The 23,645-nt window shown below is 42.2% G+C and overlaps 1 protein-coding gene across 4 annotated transcripts in view; it reads right to left on the reverse strand.

The window, feature by feature from the left end:
* Positions 1-23,254, reverse strand: part of LOC114296055 (glutathione-disulfide reductase) — a 32,122-nt gene extending 8,868 nt beyond the window's left edge. Inside the window, exons 1-14 of one of the 4 annotated variants that reach the window (XM_028240349.2) lie at positions 23,043-23,236; positions 22,853-22,903; positions 22,373-22,526; positions 21,228-21,292; positions 20,583-20,652; positions 16,297-16,368; positions 15,406-15,609; positions 15,053-15,126; positions 14,884-14,967; positions 13,860-13,947; positions 13,589-13,670; positions 8,606-8,679; positions 8,146-8,253; positions 7,985-8,049 (exon numbers count right to left, since the gene is read on the reverse strand). In XM_028240349.2, coding sequence (XP_028096150.2) covers positions 7,985-8,049; positions 8,146-8,253; positions 8,606-8,679; positions 13,589-13,670; positions 13,860-13,947; positions 14,884-14,967; positions 15,053-15,126; positions 15,406-15,609; positions 16,297-16,368; positions 20,583-20,652; positions 21,228-21,292; positions 22,373-22,516 — 1,130 coding nt within the window. In that variant the 5' untranslated portion in view covers positions 22,517-22,526; positions 22,853-22,903; positions 23,043-23,236. Of the gene's footprint in view, positions 1-7,984; positions 8,050-8,145; positions 8,254-8,605; positions 8,680-13,588; positions 13,671-13,859; positions 13,948-14,883; positions 14,968-15,052; positions 15,127-15,405; positions 15,610-16,296; positions 16,369-20,582; positions 20,653-21,227; positions 21,293-22,372; positions 22,527-22,700; positions 22,904-23,042 lie in introns of those variants that run through there. The other 3 variants (XM_082875258.1, XM_028240350.2, XM_028240351.2) reach the window with 3 other exon arrangements.
* Between the last annotated feature and the right edge of the window lie 391 nt (positions 23,255-23,645).

Raw genomic sequence — 23,645 nt, forward strand, 5'->3', positions numbered from 1 at the left:
ATGCTGGCGAGGACGAGTTCACCAATCTCTCCCCCCTAGTTTAGTTCTCTTTTTCCTTGTTTTTGTGTTTTTGCTTCCAACTCTTTTGATGTAACCGGGCTCTGTCCCCACCTTTTGTAATGATTTTCTTTTAAATGAGAAACTCAAATTTTTCTAAGTGTTTGCACGGTAGTAATCAATTCCATCTTTAGCAAAATATCTCGGTATAACTCATCGTTTGAACAACACTTTGTCGACCGGAATCCATAACACGGTCGAAGCACTTCAGCATAACAAAACAAATTCATGAACCGAAATACCCATCTCGGTTGTAACAAAGTTGAACAAATCAACACTTCCAACCGGAGTACATCCTCTCGGTTGGGAATCCTAAGTTGGACAAGACAACAACTCTTCCAACCGGAGTACATCATCTCGGTTGGGAATGCGAAGTTGGACAAGACACCAACTCTTCCAACCGGAGTACATCATCTCGGTTGGGAATCCTAAGTTGAACAAGACATCAACTCTTCCAACCGGAGTACATCATCTCGGTTGGGAATGCGAAGTTGGACAAGACACCAACTCTTCCAACCGGAGTACATCATCTCGGTTGGGAATGCGAAGTTGGACAAGACACCAACTCTTCCAACCGGAGTACATCATCTCGGTTGGGAATCCTAAGTTGAACAAGACACCAACTCTTCCAACCGGAGTACATCATCTCGGTTCGTAACATTAAAACAACAGTCCAAGTGCTAAAGCAAAATTACTTCTATAAATTGACAAAAAGAATTACATGCTGTGGTGCAAGCCAAAAAATTTCTTTGCACAAGAAAAGAAAGCAGAAGCTTAAAAATAATACAATTTCAAGTTGGCCGCATTCCATGGCCGGGGTATTGCTCTTCCCTCTAAATCCTCCAAGTGGTAAGCCCCCTTGCCCGCCAGACCAGTGATCTTATAGGGTCCTTCCCAATTTGCCCCTAGTTTGCCTTCTCCTGGCACCAGGGTGTTGCCCATAATCTTCCTCAAAACCCAATCACCAACTTTGAACGGTCTGGGGTGCACCGTCTTGTTATACTTCTTTGAGAGCTCCTGTTGGTAGGCGGCCACATGGATGAGGGCCTTCTCCCGACGCTCGTCCACTAGGTCCAGCTCCAAGGCAATAGCCTCGGTGTTCAGCTCGGGCTCAAAACTCTCGCTTCTGAGGGTGGGCATTTCAACTTCCAAGGGTATGACCGCCTCCATGCCGTAAGCCAAAGCAAATGGAGTTTCCCCGGTGGAACGTCGCGGGGTTGTTCTGTATGCCCAAAGGACGCTAGGTAATTCCTCAGCCCATTTGCCCTTGGCCTTTTCCAGCCGTTTCTTCAACCCATCCAGTATAGTCTTGTTCGATGCTTCGGCTTGACCATTGGACTGCGGGTAAGCCGGGGTGGAGTTGTAGAATTCTATCTTCAAATCTTCACAAAATCCTCTGAATAGGCGACCGTCAAACTGGGTGCCATTGTCAGAGATCAAAATCTTGGGGACGCCAAACCGCGTAACCACGTTCTGCCAGACAAACCGCTTCACGTCTTTCTCTTTGATGGTTGCCTAGGGCTCAGCTTCAACCCACTTTGTGAAGTAATCTGTGGCCGCGATGAAGAATTTCCGGTTGCCCGGTGCGGTTGGCAATGGTCCCACTATATCTAGCCCCCACATGGCGAAGGGCCAAGGACTGGTAAAGGGAAGAAGTTCCCTGGCAGGCTGGTGGATCTGATGGGCGAATTTCTGGCATTTTTCGCACTTGCGGACATATTTTTGTGCATCGGCCTGCATGCACGGCCACCAGTAACCCTGCGAAATAGCACGGTAGGCCAAGGACCTGCATCCTATGTGGCTGCCACAAATGCCCTCATGAATTTCGTACAAGAGGGCCTCCACACTATTCGGGTGCACGCACTTTAAATAAGGACCAGTGAAGGACTTCTTATATAACGCGCCGGATGAAGAGAGCCAAAACCGCTCTGACTTCACCCGGATTTTGTGAGCTTCTTTCTTGTCAGTTGGAAGAGTCCGGTCTCTGAGGAACAAGATCAAGGGGTCCATCCAAGAGGGACCGAGCACGGCGCAGAGTACATCTGTCTGCCCGGCGTGTTCAATGCTTGGCCGCGGAAGAAAGTCAATCAAAAGAGGGTTTGGAAAAGTATTATCCACCATAGACGCGAGACCGGCCAGTTCATCAGCTCGGCTGTTTTCTTCCCGGCCAATCTGTTGGACTCTAATTGCCTCAAACTGCTTGATATGTGCCCTGACCAGAGCCTGGTACTTCGCCATCCTTTCGTCCTTTGCTTCGTAAATCCCAGAAACTTGGTTAACCATAAGCTGGGAATCACTGTACACCAGGAGCTCGGCAGCCTTCATTTGAATTGCGCTCTTGAGCCCGGCGAGAAGTGCCTCGTACTCAGCCTCGTTGTTAGATGCCGGGAAGCCAAGCGTGATAGAATGTTCAATGGTTAGGCCATCCGGGGATATAAGAACAATACCTAGGCCGGCACCATGGCGGTTGGACGCTCCATCAACAAAAAGCTTCCACATGTCCCCCACAAAAAGCTTCCAGCAGTCGGATGGGTCCTGAGAGTTGCGAAGGGCAATGGGATCACAATTGCTCGGCTGTGCGGTGTCTAGTTCGGTGTTGACCGGTTGAAATTCAGTGCCCCTTGGTGATTCGACACCGGACTCAGCAAGTTGTTCTGTAATGCTCAAGTCCGTGGGCGAATCATTAGGTTGCGGTGTGAAGCCGGCCGCAGATTCTGAGCTGTGTGGATCCATTCCTTCCCCCCTTGATGATTCGGCACCGGACTTAGCAAGTTGGTTCGGAATGCCCAAGTCCGTAGGCGAATCATCAGGTTCTGAGCGGTGTGGTTCAATTTCTTCCCCCCTTGGTGATGCGGGACCGGACAGAGTGGATGGGTTGGTGATACACAACTCCGTCATCGCATCACCGGGTGGTATGACCGTGCAAACTGAGGGAACTTCGATGGTGCGCGCTAACTCCGTGGTGCTACCTCCTTCAACTGATTGTACCTCGGTTGGCATTGCGTGCATCTCATCATCTGCCTCGGTAATGTCGACCGGGCATACCGGATGAATGCCAGGTGAGAACTCGGCGACAAAATCTGCCAAGGTCTGGGCTTTTATAGCAGTGCGCGGCTGGAACTTGACATCAAACTGTCCCAACTCGACCGCCCACTTAAGAATTCGGCCTGAAAAGTCCGCCCGTTCAAACAAGGCCTTGAGGGGAAACTCAGTCAATACGACAATGGTATGGGCGTGGAAATAGTGCGCCAATTTTCTTGAAGCCATCATCAAGGCTAAAGCAAGCTTCTCCAACGGCAAGTATCTCGACTCTGCCGGTAACAAAGTTTTGCTGACATAAAAAATTGGGAGGTGCTTGATTCCTTCAGCCCGGACCAGCACCGCACTGACTGCGTGCTGGGAGACGGCAAGGTAAAGGTAGAGTTCCTCACCCTGCTCTGGTGTAACCAACAGTGGCGGAGAAGATAGCTATTCCTTGAGCTCGGCCAAAGCTCGGTCACATTCGTCGTCCCATGAGAACTTTGACTTCAATGCTTGAAAGAAAGGGCGGCAGCGATCTGATGACCGGCTTATAAATCGATTAAGCGCGGCGGCCATACCGGCCAGATGCTGCACGTCCTTAGCCGAGCTGGGCTGCTTCAACGCTTGCACGGCTCTGATCTGAGTAGGGTCTGCTTCAATGCCTCGGTTCGTGACTAGGAATACTAAAAATTTTCCGGATCCCACGCCAAAGGCACACTTTGAGGCGTTCAAGCGCAGCTTGTGCTTCTTTAGAATGGCAAACATCTCGGCTAAGTCGGACAAATGGTTTGCCTCATGTCGGCTTTTTACCACCATATCATCGATATAAGCTTCCATTGTCCGACCAAGCAAAGGAGCAAACATTTTGGTCACCATCCTCTGAAATGTTGCCCCGGCGTTTTTCAAACCAAAGGGCATAACTCGATAGCAGAAGAGTCCCCTTGGGGTCGTGAAAGAGGTGATCTCTCGGTCAGGCCCATGCATGGCAATCTGGTGATAGCCGCAGTACGCATCCAGGAAACTGAGCCGATTGTGTCCAGCCGTCAAATCCACTAGCTGGTCAATGCGCGGCAAAGGGAAGCTGTCTTTGGGACAAGCTCGGTTGACTGTCTTATAGTCAACACAAACTCGCCACTTTCCGTTCTTCTTAGGCACCACTACTGTGTTGGAAATCCACCGAGGAGAGTGCACTTCTTGAATTGCTCGTGCCTCAAGCAGGTTCTTTACCTCCTCTGCAACTACCTCGGCGTGATGCAGCGCCGATCTCCTTGTTCGCTGGATGACTGGCTTTGCTCCAGGGAAGACATTGAGGTGATGGCAGATAAAACTTGGGTCGAGGCCAGGCATGTCGTAAGGCGACCATGCAAAGACTTCGATATTCGCCATCAAAAACTCAATCATCTCGGTCCTCTCTATGGCCGTGAGACTTGAACCGAGCAAGAAGAACTTGTCCGGCTGCTCGGTATCAATCCGCACTTCAACCAATTCTTCAACAGCCTTATCCTCGGCCTTGGTGCCCACATCATCCAAGACACCCTGGTCCTCCGGTCCCTCGATCATTTGAACGAATCCTTTGGCAGCCCGGCTTCCGTTGACCGCCACGAAGCACTGCTTGGACATGACCTGATCGCCCCAAATCTCCTCGATTGCCCCCATGGCCGAGGGGAATCTCATCACCTGGTGATAAGTCGATGCTACAGCTTGCATGGCGTGTAGCCATCCCCTTCCAAGGGTAAGGTTGTACGTCGAAGGCACTTGCAGCACCCAAAACTCAACTTGCTTGACCACGGATCCCGCTTTGACCGGCAGGATTATCTTTCCCAAAAGCCACTCCGGTTGCGAGTTGAATCCAACCAGTGGCGAAGTAGCCGGAGCCAAGTCTGTCTCACGGAGTTTGAGCTGCTTGAACGCATCATAGTACATGATCTCGACCGAGCTTCCCTGATCGATCAAGATCCGCTTAACATCAAAGTCCTTGACGCGTAGTGTTACCACTAGGGCATCGTTGTGCGGCGTCTGGATGCGCTCAAGATCCCTTGAGGTGAAACTAATCACGTCTTTTTCTTCAGTCTTCCCCCTTTTGATGGCGGGCTGTACCGACAAAACTTCCCTCATATGTTCTGCCTTCTTGATCATGCCCCGGAGTTCGCAAACACGCTCCAGTTCCACAATGCCGTGGATGACATTAATAACTCCCTGTGGTGGTGCGTCTCGGTCATCCTGTCCCCTGGGATCGACCGGAGCCTGATTCGGCTTCACGCCGCCATCAATGTAAAGGTCTAGATGCCCGGCCGCGACCAGCTCTTCTAAGTGCTGGCGCAATGGAAAACAATCCTCTGTTCGGTGACCCCTCTCCCGGTGGAATGTGCAGCGATACCGAGGATTATAGCCCTTCTGTCCATCGCCAACTTAGCAGGAAACCGGGCATACTCCTCGTCTCGGATTTCACTAAGTATGCGATAAATTGGAATCTTGAAGACTGTGGTGATGCCGGTCCTTGCCTTCATCCTTCTGTTTGCGTCTGCTACGTCATCTCGGGGGTAGTCATCCCGGTCATTCCGACGTCCTCTGCCCCGGTTTTTACGGTTCGAACCACGGTCCGATTCTTCTGCTCGGTCACTTGAACGGCTGGGCTCTTGCCCAACTGCGTGCACTTTGCCTGCTGTCTTCTTGTCTGCTGCTACCGGAGTGGCCTTCATGGTAGAAGCCGATGCGTCATCCTCTACTCAGATGTGCTCATTGATGCGCTGCATGAACTGGCCCATGGAGGTCGGCTGGTGCATGGTAAGCGAGTCCCGCAGTCTATGTCCGACCGGGAGACCACGCTTGTATTGCGTGATTGCAAGGTTGACCGGGCAGTCCAAGATCTCGTTGAAGGTTTCCCAGTACCTCGAGTTGTATACCTTCAATGTGTCGCTCGGTTCCATCTTGACACTTAGCAAGTGATCGACTTCCTTTGGTGTTTTTGTGTTGGTTTTGAAGCGTGTAACAAACGCCTCGGCCAACTGATGCCACCTTTGTATGCTCCCTTCAGGCAACCGCTCGAACCACTTTAAGCCTAGCTCGCCCAAACTTGACGGGAAGATTAGGCACATAAGTCCGTCATTGCGCCTATGTCCGGCCATAACCTGTCGGAAGTGGCTCACATGCATGTATGGATCGGTTTTTCCGTCATAAAGTGTGAACTTAGGCTGGTGGAAGCCTGCCGGAAGTGGTGTTGTTTCAATTTCCAGGGAAAAAGGAGTGGCACTCAGCCTGGCCAAGTCCATATCTTCAAGGAGTGGCACTGCTTGGCGGGGCGGAGGCATTCCGACCTCCTCGCTGGCGTGAACCCCGTAAGATAGTCGCTGGAAAGCTGGTATTCTCTGGGCTTCACGCCGGCGGGCCCGCTCCTTTAAGACCGCCCGTAAATCCTCTGACTGAGCGGAGTAAGAGTACCTCGACGTCGTCTCCGGACGTGAGGGTTTGTAGGTGCTGTCTTGCGCGCTAGACTTCCCTGCACCCACGTCGGAATCACCAACCTGGTAACTTCTGGTAATGGATATTGACTGAGTACGTCGCTGACTCTGACCGCCTGAACGGCGGGATGGGGTGCGCTCATTGTGGTCTCCCACTCCAACTACACCCTTCCCTTTGACATGCCGCTTGAGATCTTCCATCTCCGCCGCCATTCGCCGGATGACAGCATCTTGATCCCTCAACTTGCTTTCCCGTCGCCTGGCGTGCGAGTCTCTTCTCCGCCGGTGACCGTCTGGACTCCGTGAATGTCCATGACTTCGTCCGCGCTTGTCCCGCGCATCTCCTGACTGTCCGCCAGTGGGTGTTCCCAAGTCAGCCATTGGGTGGACAGCAGGAGGTCCCTCTCTCCTTCGGGTATACTCCGGGGTGGCTCCGTCGATGGCGGACAACAGAAACTCGTCGTTGTTCGCCATGGACGGCGATCAGATGAACCTGGAAGACAAGGTTTTGTCTGTCAAGCTTCCCACAGACGGCGCCAATTGTACGGGGAGCAAATATTCCGGCAAGCCCGTACTCCTTTCTTCCGTGCTCCGTTTATGTCCGATCACCTGCGAGCAAGCAACGGTGAGCTACCCGGCGGTGTGTGGCCGGAAAAACCCTCCGACGGTCAAGTTAGCACACACCTTAGGATGGATAGAGAGAAGGGAGAGAGTGTTTGAGTGTAAGAATTCCTTACAGAGATTTTCGTGTGTCCCGTATGGGGGGCGCAGACATGCGTATATACCCTCTGCGCCCCATATCCACTCTCAGTCAGCTCCTGACACGTGGCTCCGCTATCCCATCTGTCAGCATAAACCATGCCAATCATTACCTAATCTCAACTGCCTGTCATCACAGCTGGAGCTCGGCAGCCGAGCTGCCCTATGCGTTGCTGCGCCGTGCCGTGCTTCATATCCAAGCACTTCCCTGGCAAAGTCCAAGGGGGGACCGGGCTAGGCGGCATCTCGGCAAAGCCTAGCCCGAAGCACCCCGTGGTCAGCTTTCATGCCGGTCAAACGGTAACCTCAGCCGACCGCGCCTTTCCGGGCGCCGGTCACTCGGCTTGTCTGGCTTCGGCTAACCTCGGACCGAGCATCCTGGTCCGACCGAGCACTGCCTTACTGAGCTGCTTCTTTACGGTCTGGGGCGGGACGCACTCGGCCCAAGTTCTGGCAGCCCTTCTCTGGGTGAACAGTCGATCATCTCGGCCCAATGCACTGCTGGGCTCTCAACCTGCTCGGTCGCTACCTCGGCCCAACTCCAGATCATAAATCACCCTCTCACAAATAAAAACTTTAAAACTGCACCAAGAACAATTTTAGCACTTCCATTATACTGACGGATACTCTCAGGTGAATTATATAAGGGAAGAAAAATGAAGCATTTGCTAGAACAGAAGAAACTTTACCAGAATACGGCACAAGGTACATTGCTGTAGTCAGGTTTGGTAGGCTGCCCACCAAAAACAGTTTTCTGCAGGCAAAGCAAAGAATTGAATGATGAATTAATAACAAAAAAAAATGAGAATTCAATGATGATAACTAATCAGGGTACAGATTGAGCACATACTGAAAAGCAGGTGCCTTCCATTAAGGCCACGGGAGTAAGATTCAATCTATTTGTGACATCACCAACAGCCCATATGCTAGGAACGTTTGTGCGAGAGAACTCATCCACCTGAAAGACAGGATGAAAGGGGTGGGGAACCTTAACTTCTCATGGTACAAACATTTTTTTCACAAGCAAAACAATTTTGAATCACCAACATCAAATATACCACGAAATAATAGATTGAGGTGAAAACATTGTTAACCAAACAAGGGAGAACTAGTAGTGAGCAAATGCTGTGAAAAAACCCCAAAATAAACTCAACCATCTCTGATACATGTAGCACTTAAAAACTAACCAAAAAAAAAACCCTCATAAATACAATATCACTCTTGTTCATAATTTTTTAAACACTGTCATACACATATCATCACATCAAAGAACAACAAATGCAAGAAAAGACCAAGAAAAATATATTAACCTTTACGGCTCCCATCTCGTCAAGCTCAACACCTACAGCTTCCAAATTCAACCTCTTTGTGTTAGGAAGCCGACCTATAATCAATGAAAATACTTTATTATCCCAAAGATTACAATAAAAACCTCAACAACTAAAATGCTTGCTCACTAAATTTATAGAATGTTAGTACTAATGTACACACACACCTATATGGAAGAAACCAAACATGATGTGCGGTTAAAAACTAAGATAATAAAAATATCAGTATGCTGTTTTCTAGGAGATGAATATAACATAATATTAATAAACCAACTGCAAATAAATTCTAGTCAGACTCCATAAAGAAAATTCGACCACAGGTACCAAGCAATTCATACAAACTGTTGAAATTTCCTGCTCAATCAAAGGCAATGACTGCAAAAAAAAAAAAAAAAAAAAAAAAAAAAAACAGATTCCAGAAGCTATGAGCTAACATTAGGGGTCAACATAAAATTTCCATCATTCTGCCTTGGTAATGAATGAATTGACTAGACATTTTCAAGATGTGGTTCCATGTGTGTGTTATTCATCAATGAGTCTAATTGATGAAACTAAAGTACAGAAAAAAACTAACGTAGAAGATCAAAGAGAAACTTTAGAATCAAATCAGATTAAGTGAGGCTCAATGAACATATATGGAATGTAATACCTACTTAAAGTTGAATATAAAAAAACAACGCCCAATTAGTACACATTAATGTGTGTTTGGAAGGAGAAAGATTGTGTATACATCTAACCTTTGACATAATGCACAAAATGGTGGCCCCAAGACTTGAACTCATAACCTTAAGGTTATTAGGCTAAGTCTTAACCATTGAACCAATGATTAAGAAAAACCAAAAACTAAAATGAAAATGCAATGAAGATCAACGCACAAGACATATGTTAAAGAGTTGATAGTTTCATTGAGGGCCTCTGTTCTATTTACATGCATATAGAAATAATGAACTTACGTACTATTCATTTACATTTTAAGCTTGCATGATGGATGAAAGGTGCATTGATTGCTTTTTATTTGAATATTCCGTCAAATTGGTTTTTATATCAGATTATGGTTGTGCTGGCAGCTGGTGGCACACATTTCTTTTCTTTTTCTAATGCAATAACCTTAGACTATTTATAAAACCAACCACATTGTTACACATAAAATCATAATTAGAGGTTGTGTATGCATTCATGATTCTCTATTTTGAGGTCAAATTGTGAGAAGATATCCAGTCCTGGGGCTCAATAAATTTCCCATCAGAAGCCCACAGTTAGTTATAATTCCTTACAGAGCCGAATAACCCTTGAGCACACATCTTCTTTTATACTCAGATCCATCCATAGAACTTATTTAACATTAATGTTCCATTTTTTTATATATCAACCAATCAAACATAATTGGTTTTGGACTGGACCAGTCCATGAAAAAATATATGTATTATTGATTGATATGTTTATTGTGTGTATTACAATTACAAGGATTCCTATTATATAGGAGTGTGTTTGGGAGTAGGTGGAGTAGGTGAAGTGGAGGTGGTAGTGGTGTAGTGGGTTAGGTTTAGTGGAGTAGGTGAGGTGGTAGTGGTGGTAGGTGAAGTGAAAATTTTAACAGCCCCCCGCAAACTCAAGGGGGATAGGAACTAACCAACTTGAGTTTGGAGAGAGTTACAAAACAAGAAAATACATAAAAATAAAAGAGGATAGGTGACACTGTATGGTCGTGTCAGACCATTGGTGAAGACACTGGATGGTGGTGTCATAACGTTGTAGAGGACACTGTATGGGGGTGTCATAACGTTGTAGAGGACACTGTATGGTAGTGTCATAACGGTGTAGAGGACAGTTTATGGGGTCATGTCGGACCGTTGTAGCAGACAATGTTGTGACAGTTGTTGTGACAGTTTACGGAGTCTTGCTGGACCCTTGTAGAAACTAACCGGAATCAATGTCGGGACAGTTTACAGAGTCTTGTCGGACCCTTGTAGAAACTAACCGGAATCAATGTCGGGACAGTTTACAGAGTCTTGTCGGACCCATGAAGGAGCTAACCGGAATCAATGTCGGGACAGTTTACAGAGTCTTGTCGGACCCTTGAAGGAGCTAACCGGAATCAATGTCGGGACAGTTTACAGAGTCTTGTCGGACCCTTAAAAAATACACTGTATGATGGTGTATATAGGCTGCCCAAATATATATATATATGGATATATATAGTGAGCCCTCAAAAGTCGCGCCCTCAAAAGGCGCGCCCACTTCATCAAAAAGCGTGCCTGACAGAAAGCGTCGAGCCATCAAAAGGTGAGCCGGAGACAAAAAACTGCTAGAAAAACTCTGAAAAAACTCTTCGTTTTCTGAGAGAGATTTCTGAGAGAGATACTCGGTAACACTCTGTTTTCTGAGAGAGATTTCTGAGAGAGACACTCTGTAACACTCTGTTGTCCAGAAAATGGCTTCGTCTTCCCGTGGTCTGCTCACTCTCTTTCCAGACCTTAACGAGTCAACAAGAGAGATAACTGGTGCGGGGGCCAGTGAACCTCAACCAAGCGCCCCAGGGTTTGCTCCGTTGAACTTTCCTATGCGGTCTGTGGAGCAAAAAATGGCAGTGCAAACTGACATTGAAGCCAATCAGTATACTTTGAAGTCCTGTGTGGAGACGATGACGGCAGTCACAAACTTGTCGCACCAGCTGCAGAGTAGGACAAATGAGATGCAGCATTTAAACGGCCAACTGGCTCTGCTCCAGCGCATGTATAAGGATGCGCGAGCAGAGATAAGTGTGCTGAAGGCGGAAAATAAGGAGCTGAAGCGGAAGGCCACCGTGATGTTCCGATTTGGAGGTCCGCCATATGCTGCAGTGGAGGAGCAGAGGGGAGTGATCGTGCCCAGTGGAGTGGGAAACACGGAGGCAACACCGTCAAGGACCGCCCAGGACGGAGGCAAAAAGAAGAGACCGGCGGCAGAGTAGAGAAGGGATGGCGGGGTGTGGCCGTCTGCAGAAAAGAAAACAAAGCCGTTGTTGTGTGTGTGTGTTTTTTTTTTTTTTTTTTTTTTTTTTTTTTTTTTTGTGTGTGTAAAATTGTGATCGGGGTTGATCCCTGAGATGAATAAAATATGGTTTGGTGTGCAAAGCTATATGGTATGAATGGAATTGGAAAAAGATGAAAAATAATGTGAAATAAAAAGAAAGAAAGAAATAATAAAAATATAATTGAAATCAAAAAATGAAAGATGGGGAAAATAAGGAAAGTGGTTTGGAGAAAATAAATAAAAATAATGGAGTTTGAAAGCAATCGGAGGAGAGATGATGTTTTTTTTTTTTTTTTTTATTTTATTTTTTTTTTTAATATAAGATAATAAAAAGATATATATATATATATATATAAAATAACAAAAGTGGGAACAATGAGTGCACCAAGAAGCTTTATAATAAAAAAACAATTTTGGGCGGTGGATGCAAAGTGAGGAGAGAGAGTGGGTGTGAAGTGTTGTCAAAAACCCATTTGCCGAAAAAAGAAAAAGTCACAACTCTCCTCAATCCCCCTGTGTCTCTGTAGAATGATGCAGAGATGGCACAAGAAGAGAACCCATTTCCCTCTCTTAGCAGCACTGATCTTCTTCGTCTTTATAGTCTGTTCAATTCTCTACAACGAACGTAGTATTCAACAAATCCATCAAAACCTTGACCACCATGTTGATGATTCCCTCAAGCAGCAACATCCATTGCCACTGTTAAGTGGCGGCGAAGCTGCGAGGGCGGCGGACTGAGGGTAAAGGAAGAGAGACGGTGGTGGTGATGAAAGTTGCCTTGGCCGGTGGTGTGAAACCCAAACCGAGGCCGATTTTAAACCAAAACAATAAATTTTTATTTTCATTCTCATATTGACACAGTGAACAGATCTAAGAATCTGCACAGAAGTACCAAAAAATCAAAACCAAACTCAACAAACAGGAGAGAGGAGGAGAAGACAGCAGCGGATTAGTGGTTTTGGTTCCGGAGATGAAGGAGATGGTAGATCTGAGAGATGCAGATGAGGCAGCGACAGATGTGGTGGTGAGGAGGTCAGAGAAGAGTTCAGCTATGACTTTCTGGCAGAGGAGTGAAGGTATGTGTAGAGGTCCGGCGGGCGGCCAAGGCGAGGCTGCCGCCCGCCGGTGAAGCAGAATGATCAGGTTCTTTAACCCTGCTCTGATACCATGAAAAAATATATGTATTATTGATTGATATGTTTATTGTGTGTATTACAATTACAAGGATTCCTATTATATAGGAGTGTGTTTGGGAGTAGGTGGAGTATGTGAAGTGGAGGTGGTAGTGGTGTAGTGGGTTAGGTTTAGTGGAGTAGGTGAGGTGGTAGTGGTGGTAGGTGAAGTGAAAATTTTAACAGTCCAAAAACGAAGATTACCAAACAGGCCCTCAATGAAACTGTTAAAGAGTTGATAGTTTCATTGAGGGCCTGTTTGGTAATCTTCGTTTTTGGACTGGTCCAGTCCAAAACCAATTATGTTTGATTGGTTGATATATAAAAAAATGGAACATTAATGTTAAATAAGTTCTATGGATGGATCTGAGTATAAAAGAAGATGTGTGCTCAAGGGTTATTCGGCTCTGTAAGGAATTATAACTAACTGTGGGCTTCTGATGGGAAATTTATTGAGCCCCAGGACTGGATATCTTCTCACAATTTGACCTCAAAATAGAGAATCATGAATGCATACACAACCTCTAATTATGATTTTATGTGTAACAATGTGGTTGGTTTTATAAATAGTCTAAGGTTATTGCATTAGAAAAAGAAAAGAAATGTGTGCCACCAGCTGCCAGCACAACCATACTCTGATATAAAAACCAATTTGACAGAATATTCAAATAAAAAGCAATCAATGCACCTTTCATCCATCATGCAAGCTTAAAATGTAAATGAATAGTACGTAAGTTCATTATTTCTATATGCATGTAAATAGAATAGAGTTCAGAATTACCAGTTGCAAAGAGTACAACATCAGCCATTATTTCTTCGCCATGGTCTGTGAGAACTTTTATCCCCTCTTCTGTTTTAACCAACTAAATAACCAAAGTTATCATTAGAACTAGGTTGTAAATCAAACACAATATAAGAGAAAACATACACACACACACAAAAATAAATAAATAAATAAATAAAAAATAAGAGGGAAAACCAGAAAGAAATGTCATGGGATATCAATAATCACCAACTTGAGAATAAAACAATCCTAACATAGATTATAATACCTCTGTCAGATTTGTCCTGGGATGCAAATTAATTTGCCTGCCTTCCAGATTTCTTGCAACTACTGCTCTCATTTCATCATCAAAACCTCTACATTAAACGATTGCAAAGGAAGCAGTCTCAAGAACACAAATGCATTAATCAACAAAAATAAAAATTGGTATTGACCAAGAAAGTCCTGGCTATAGCAGTTTTCAAAAGTAGTAAAATGGATTATCATGATATTAATTGGGAAGCAAAGTTATCTATATCATAGCAAACTGATCTGTAACTTACATTCTATTATACTTGCAAGCTAAACAACAGATGGGCTACCTTTTTCTTAACAATTAATAGACATAGACGTGAGTATTCTACTCAATAACATATATCCTACAGGTCATACTCTTGAGGCAGTCCACCATCAGTAGCATAATTACTAGAGCAAAATTCACCCCATTCTTTACCATGTCAAATTGTCAATAAAATCTTGCCATGGTAACTATCGGGTGTTTACAACAATTTTTGGTCTGAACAAAATCCAAAATACTAGGGGAGTTGCCATTTGCACAAGCAATTCTTCCAAGTACAACCACCAAATTTAAAACTTTTTTGTTACAATTTTACCCTTGAGCACAATTACTCTTAAGGACAAAACTACAAAATATATATATATATATGTGCACCCACTTGCCACCACCTCCCCACCTCCACCATCCCCACCAGTCACCACCTCCCCACCACCCCTCTCGATTCCCATCAGTAACGGAACTTATCCCAAAAGTACACTCCAGTTTCCAAATACACGATTTTCAAGCATAGCACATTGACACCCATTGACTAATTTAATATTCCTTTTTCCCCTCAGTTGTGGACCTTGTGGGCCTGTGGGCTTCTATCTCGTCTTTAATTCACAACTTGTACCATATGCATGGATATGTTGGAAAATTCATTACTCTTAGGCTTTTCACAGTGGACAATAATTTTAGAACACTTAAATGGAATACCAAGGTAAAAATTGAATTGGAATTAGAACTCATGTATAACCTTAATGGAAGTTCCCTTCTGAAACATAGATCCACTGTAGAACCCATACCCTTCCATATTGAAGCAAATTCAACAGCAATGTACCTAAAAACAAGAGAAAAATATGTCATTTAAAATTCATAAGCATGCCAAGAAAAATCAACACAGCAAACAGATAATATAGACAAACCCTCCCCCAAGTATGACAGCACGCTTAGGTAACTCTTCCAAGCTCAATGCTTCATCAGAGGTTATAGCTAACTCCTATAATGCCAATCAAAAAATAACAAAACAAAATAAGTAGTTAGATAAAGATCGGAGAAAAAATATACAAGATAATTATATAACACCATGGAAGTTATAGTGGATGGTTTCACTCTTTTCAAGTAATTTATCAGTTAAAAATGTTTGTAGTGGTGTTCCCGGCAAAAAGTGCACATTAAAGAACAGCCAAGCTAGAAAGATGAACCACCTATATCCAGAATACGATTATCATGTTATGTCACTTTCCATTAATGTCATAATAAAAATCAGAAGGTTTACCTGCCCTGGAATAGCTGGTCGATGAGCCCTGCTGCCAGTTGCAATGAGTATGTGTTTAGCTGAATAGCATATTTTAGTACCATCTAGTTGCGTCACCTCAACTTCATTTGGACCAACTATCTTTCCCTCTCCTTCATATAATTTAACCCCAGCATTTGAAAGTAACCGCTTGTAGATTCCATTTAATCTGATTATTTCTTCTGTCTGCAATATTCACAAAAATAAAAATGAAGAAAACAAAATATTATCTTACTAACCCTCAACAAATAAAGTAACCAATAATGTGTTCAAACAAAGAAACCCTTCATGTGAAATTAAAACCTAAAATGCTAATGAAATGGAGAAAACAAAAAATTATCTTACTAACCCTCAACAAATAAAGTAACCAATAATGTGTTCAAACAAAGAAAACCTTCATGTGAAATTAAAAGCTAATGTCAAAATTTCAACTATTAAGCAATCAAGCTAAAAAGGCCGGGTAGACAATGTTAGTCCAGTTTTCTCCTCAGTTTTTGTGGCCAGATAACAATTAGGCTTAAAGCTACATTTGATGAGGGGCCTTGTCTAGCATTGATTTCTCCATCTTGTTTCTCAAAGCAAGTTTACGGATAAGTTCTGCAGGATTTAATACTTTTCATCACAAGAATAACCTATAAATCACTGATTACTAGTCCAACAAACCACTATTTGCTAACAGTACCTACATGTTTACAGTATAAGAATCAGATCGAGTTTTCTGTCGTGGTATCTATTATATTTCCTCTTAGTATTGTGAAAGATTGATGAATACAGAATGGTGCTAGTGCTACCAAGCAAACTACACGAAATATGAATGAAAATCTACAATATGCATGACTGCAAATGCCGCAAAACACAAAATTTAACACTGACCTTCTTACGCAAAAGCTTTTTCCAATTGAAATCAACTTTCTCATTCAATTCCCACCCATAATTTCTGGCATCCTACAAAACCAAAACAATAGTTACATCAAACCAATTCACATAAATCTATAATTTAAAACATTCTTGTACAAAAATAGCATTATTCTGTGAACCAAAACAACAGTTTTTTTTTTATCAGCAACAAACAAAGATATATTAAGACTCGAGGCCAAGAAAAAAGAGGATAAGGCATCCTCTACAAGAAAGATGGAAAAAAAAACCGAAAAGAGACAAGAAAATACAAAAAGACAAACAACTACTACTGCACAGTACAAACTGACAACCAATCGGTAGCAATTAAAAAAAGCGGAATCCCTCAGAATACTGAGCTCGCTGAGGCCCAAAAAGACGCTAAGTATCTCACTCTATCCCATAAATAGTCTATATCCCAAGTAACTCCTTCGAAAACACGCGCATTTCCTTCCAACCAAATGACCCAGAAAATTGCAAAGACAACACCACTCCAAAGCACCTTAGCCCTCTTTGACCTTCCAAAAATATGAAAATCAAATAATAGCATTTGAGCACATCCTTTTGGGGCCACCCACATCACACTACCCAATCCAAACACCATATGCCACAACCGCCTAGCCACCGAGCAATGCAAAAAGAGATGATCCAGAGATTCTCCACTTTTACAACACATAATGCACCATTGAGGATTAAGATACCGCAAGGGTCTCCTCTTTTGCAATGAATCATTTGTCAAAGTGCCCCCATGAACCAAGATCCACATGAACACTTTCACCTTAAGAGGAGCACATGCCTTCCAAATCTTTTTATGAAATAGAAATTAAGGTATATGAGAAGAATCAATGATTTTATCAAGAAAGGATTTACAAGTAAAAGAACCCGACAAATGAATATTCCAAACCAACCTATCCTCCAAGATTGGAGACAAAGAAACATTTTCGAGTCTTGACAAAAGAGATACCAATTCCGAAACTTCTCTATCATGAAAATTCCGGCGGAAGTTAAAATTCCAAGAAAAAGGAGCCACCAAAGAACCCGCCACAGACGCAACAAAAACGTAAGGAGACTGAGAAACGCTATACAAGAGTGGATAGGCTTCCACCAAGGATGAAGAACCGACCCAAACATCCTCCCAAAATTTGACCTTATCCCCATTACCCACCCTCACAGAAATGAATCTAGACCAAATGGGATAAATCTGAGAAATGGACTTCCAAGGAGCACGCCCGTTGCCTCTCGTGGCCACTTGAGAGTCGCTACCATTAACCTAAGTCCCATATTTACTTTTAATAACCGCATGCCATAATGAATCACACTCAGCGAGGAATCTCCATAACCATTTGCACAGTAGAGCCGTGTTTCTAGCCACTATATTAACAATGGCCAAACCACCCTTCTCCTTAGATAAGGACAACGTTTCCCACTTCACCAAATGATCCTTCCATCTTTCATCCTTCCCTTCCCAAAGAAAATCCCTCATTAACTTTTCTATAAATTTTGCTACCTTGACTGGAATCTTGAACACAGAAATGAAACAAATTGGAATTCCACTTAGCACTGTCTTAACCAAAGTGTACCTATCTCCACGGGATAGTAAAGCCCTACTCCACCCTTCTAACCTCTTTTTTATCTTTTCCACAACCGGATTCCAAAACACCTCACCCCTTGGATTACCTCCCAGCGAGAGCCCCAAATACTTCATTGGAAATGTCTCTATACCACACCCAAGTAACTCAGCCACTCTCTGAATCAAACTTGAATCAGCATTAATACCCGCTATCCTACTCTTTTCTAAATTTACCCTGAGACCAGAAAGCACCCCGAAAAGCCTTACCACCGAATAGAGATTAACCATTTGGCTATCGTCCCCCTCAGAGAAGAAAATAGTGTCGTCTGCAAATTGCAAATGTGTCACACTAACCTTGTCTCTGCCGACCTTTACACCTTCAAATAGACCTACCTCTTTAGCCCTATCCACCATCCTTCCTAACACATCCGCTACCATGATGAAGAGAAAAGGAGATAAAGGATCGCCCTGTCTCAACCCTCGAGATGCCTTAAAACTCTGCCCAGGTTTACCATTGACTATCATCGACATATTGCAAGACACCAAACATCCCCTAATCCAGGACCTCCATCTCTCTCCATACCCTTTTCTATCCATCACAAAATCCAAAAAATTTCAGTCTATATGATCGTGCGCTTTCTCAAAATTTGCCTTAAACACAAGACTTCTCTTTCCTGACTTCTTACACTCCTCGACCACCTTATTTGCCACCAAAACCACATTTAGAATCTGTCTACCTTTCACAAAAGCCCCCTGAGTCGGAGAAATTGTATCCCCTAAAGAGGCCCTCAACCTTTTTGACAAAACCTTCCCCAAAATCTTGTAGAGTAATGTCACCAAGCTAATTAGTCTAAAATCTCCAATTCTGATGGCTCCATCCATCTTAGGAATCAAACAGATAAATGTGGCATTTGCACATAAATTAACCACCCTTATCTCATAAAATTCCATAAAAATTCTCACCAAATCCCCCTTCACCACCTCCCAACAATCTTGAAAAACAGCCATGGAAAACCCATCCAGGCCTAAAGCCTTGTCCCTCTCACACTCAAACTGCATCCCTAATCTCCAATTCCTCAAAAGGTCTTTCTAACCAAGTCGCACTTTCCTGATCTCTAGGCTTCCACTCAAGTCCCTCTATCCCAGGCCTGACTATCCCATCCTTCGAAAATAATTTTGAATAAAAATCAAAAATTCCTTGGACTATTTGCTCCTCTGAGTCCACCACTACCCCTGGCCTTACTTCCAACCTCTTAATGAACTTTTTCTTCCTTTTTTCATCTGCAATCCTATGAAAGAACTTTGAACTGACATCCCCCTCCTTCAGCCACCTCACCTTTGCTTTTTGTGCCCAAAAAATCTGCTCTCTAAGAGTCAACTCTTCTAACTTCACACCTAGCTCCCTTCTCTCACTCCTCAATTCCTCGACCTCATTCCCCTGCATTTCCAAAGTATCTATCTTCGCAATTCTACTCATAACTTGAAATTTTGATGATTCCAAATTCCCAAACACCTCCCTATTCCAAAGCTTCACGTGCTCTTTAATGACCTTCAGCTTTCTCATGTATCTAAAACCCTCCCACCCATGACATCAAGCACTATTCCACCATTCCGCAAAGTTCTCCTTGAACAAATGATGTTCCAACCACATATTCTCAAACCTAAATGGGGCCGGACCCCACTTAAAAGGACAACTCTCAATCATGATGGGGCAATGATCGAACACCAATCTTGGAAGTGCCTCCTGTCTCACATTGGGGAAAATCTCCTCCCAACCCAAAGAAAATAAAAATCTATCCAGTCTACAACATACCCGACTTTCCCTAAGATTAGACCATATGAATCTTGCATTAAATAAAGAAAGATCCACCAACTCGCATCCTCTAATAAACCCATCAAAATCTCTCATACTCCTATTGATTCTACTCCCATTAAGCTTCTCTGAAACCTTCCTAACCACATTGACGTCCCCCCTAAACACCAGTTGGGGTAGCATAACCCATATAACCCACCTAACTTAACAGGTTATAAAAATCATTTCAGCCATCCTTAATGGACTAATGGAGGTAGCATGAAAAGATGTTCTTAAAATGAAGATACAATGGATTATAATGAAAATCCACTGCATCCTATCTTGGGCTGCTTGAATATGTACTGGCAATAGATGAATCTCAAAACCCTAATCTTCTCTTCGGGCACCATTTGCATGAAATGTCTATCCTTGGTAATTATTAAACCCATGATAACTACTTTGCAAATAAATAATAAATAAATAACCTCACATGTCCAAAAAAAAATATTGTTCGATGTTACATTTGGGGTTAATACGAAATCTCAACATGATAGAATGCAGTTAATTTACAAGTTAGATTGATTTTGTTAAGTCACTAATGTACTATATATAAGTATTTAGATAATTTCAAGGTGCTACATCAGAAACTGTACATGCATAATTATTTTTACATTATATTCATATATATGACCATATTGACGGGATAGTGGGGAACTTGCAGAAGCTTACGAAAGAGAAGGGTCTTGTTTATTTTTAGTTCCCAACCCTTTCACTTCATCCAAAAAAATTAACTTTTCCATTTCAAACAGGAAACGTGGACCAAAAGGCAAATAATCGCAACTATATTTGCTGAACAATCCACTGATGTATGTCACATCATTCTGATATAAACTATGATCTCACCTCAATTTCTGGCCCAAAAGCTGCTCCATAAACCAAAATCTTCTTAGGAACACAACCACGAATGACGCACCTACAACACATGAGAAACATCAAGATTACGTGTGATTTCAATTTCAATATTTTACAAACTTGAGCGTGGGATGGATTGAAACTCCTTTTAAAATATAAATAAATAAATAAATAAAATTGAAAAGCAGATTTTGGCTATTTTGTATAGTTGGCTCTCGGGTGAAAATCTTTTTTGGGATTTTGTTGAATCTTTTGAGGAGATGTGATGTATGTTTTATTTTTATTTATTTATTTATTTTTCCTTTCCATAAGAGTGGCACCACCTTGGTTCCTTTCAATTTATAAATTTCCTCATAAAAAATAATTGGGTTAATTACATGGACACCTCCTCAACTATCACTGAATGTCACTTTATGCATTTCAAAATAACTTTGTGTTGTTACTAGCCCAAAAAATAACTTAATAAACTTGTATTGTTGATTAAAATAACTGATAATATATTTAATGCTTTAAACAACAACTTTTAAGACAACTAGATCTTAACAGATTAAGTTGGCAACCATAATGCAAATGTTAAGACTGATACACTAAAATACCAAAGGCCACCAGTAAATAGACTAGCCTTGACAAACTTACGTTCCTCCAACTCCTCCAATAACTTCTGAGCTGATTGGATGAAATGGAAGCTCGCAAATCCCAACCTTCCGACAAAATTTTGAAATTTTGTAAGTATTAAATGAAAATTTCTTCCAAATCAATGAATAAAAATATCGGTTAAACACCAACACAATCCAACCAACAAAAGAGTTCGCAATAACGAAGAAATGGTATCATTCATATTAAACTAAAACCACAATCAGCAATATTATATTTCACATTAGGAGAAAACAGTTTAATAGATCGATATCTATTGTTTCTTTGGCACACATACAATTTTCTCTCATTTAAAAGAAGATGAAATAAATCTATGGATCAAGCATTAGCAAATGGAACATCATATGAAGCTAAGTGTACTAGGTTTTTATTTTTCTTTCCTAATACAACCCATTATGCTCTCCATTTTGATTTTCCATGGCTTAGAAAGTATAAAACAAATAATAATACCAAAAGAAGAGATCTGGTCCATTTGAAAAGAGTGATAGTTAAACCAAGGTTTGTCTATTTTGTTCAACACAACAGCTAAACACCACTGCATAGCAAATTGAAAAAAGTTTACCCAGAAAGAAGCTTTAAACATTTTTCCCCCACACTGAATCCTCTTTCAAACTCCATCAAAGATCAATACATATACACTGGGTGCATTAAAATTAGCCTTTTCTTTTGACAAAGATTTTGTAACTCAACAGAGACATCACAACTACACCCAAAAACACAATAAGGGAGGCACAAATTTATTGCATTTATCTTTCTTTTCTTTTCTCATCACTATGATGAAACTCTTCAATGCAGACACAAAAGGATAAATAAACTAGTCTATAGTTACAGTTCAGGGGGAAATAATTCAAATTAATAACATATCAACAGTTGCTGTTCACATAAAACTTCAAATGATACACTAAATTGGATTAGATATGAAGCCATATAGGCCGCCTAATCTTGCTCACAGATTCAAAAGAAAAATTACAAACTTAGGCTGGAAATTGGATTCCAATAGGACCTCTACAATTTCGGCAGTGCTACAAACACAGAAAATTTCTATGAGGTCACTGATGTGAGAAAAAAATGTTTGCATCTATACATGTTTTTTCCCCTACAATTTTTCCAATATATAGATAAGGTACCTTAGCTCCATACAGCTGAGCTGCAAATCTAGATGCACGAACACCACCACTTCCAGCTCCAATCACAAACAAATCAAAGTCATAGTGCGCCTCCTCTTCATTGGGCTTGCTCAGCTCCCCATCAATCAGCATCTTCCTCGCCATGATTAATAAACTAAACCCACAAAAACCACAGAGTATTAGCACAAAACAGATTATTACCCACATAACAAATTTTGGTTTGGCTGGCGAGAAAGCAGAGGAAAATACAAAAGAAAAGAAAATTGAGATCCGATGATTTTGAAAAACCGCAACCCATAAAACCCAGAAGAAGTTTGGATATTCAAACCTCCAATGCTCATTCACCTTAACAACAGAGCAATGTTAATTCATTGTCACTCAGAAAGACAACCCAGTTGTTATTTTCTTTCAATTTTTAATTTCCCACAGATTCTCAGCAACCAAACAAAGAAAAGAATCAAGTAAAATGGAAATGGGTACCAAGTGTTAGTCTGTGTTGATCTCCAAAGAACCTCTTTTTCTTAGTCCTCTCTGTGTTTTGAAAGAGAAAAAGAGTAAGTATAACAGATTGGTTGATGAGAGAAACAGACAGGACAGAATGTGAACAGTGTGGGGCAACTATATATTAAATAAGATAGTGACAGAGTGATGGTTGTGTAATTGTTTTTACCTTTATTTTTGGGGAGTAATGAATCTTCAGAGGCTGGGTTTTGAAAGGAAGCTAGGGAAGACGAAGAAGAAGATTGGGTTTTGGAAGGTATGTGACAGCACAATCAAGGTTTCAGAGAATCACTCCGTAAATATTTTTGGGCAAACTTTACTTTACCCCGGTCTACCTCCCGTTTGTAAATGATACATAACTTCACGTAATTTATGAAATGAATTGCACCGTTAAAAATTTTATTTAATTTAATAACTAGTGTGAGACGGGAGATATGTCTATTTTTAAAGTTTAAGAGATATATGGTATATGGAATAAAGTATAAGAATTAAAGTGTATTTTGGTTTTTAAATAAATGACAGAAAATATAAGTGCATTTTAGTTTTTTTTTTATTAAATTGTTAATGGATTTAATGGTGTGTTTCAGTCTATAAACTATAGGAGATTATGCAGTCATTTTCAGATGTTAAGAGATAAACTACACATAATTCAAATTTCTAAATGTTAGGGGGTAATCCGCACACGATCCAAATCACATGGGATAAAGTGAAGTTTATCTAATATTTTATAGGCAGACTTCACTTTATCTCTTAGTTTAGGTCTTAGTTTAGG

Source organism: Camellia sinensis, chromosome 6, assembly GCF_055761805.1.
Source record: "Camellia sinensis isolate YWXY chromosome 6, ASM5576180v1, whole genome shotgun sequence".
Taxonomy (NCBI): domain Eukaryota; kingdom Viridiplantae; phylum Streptophyta; class Magnoliopsida; order Ericales; family Theaceae; genus Camellia; species Camellia sinensis.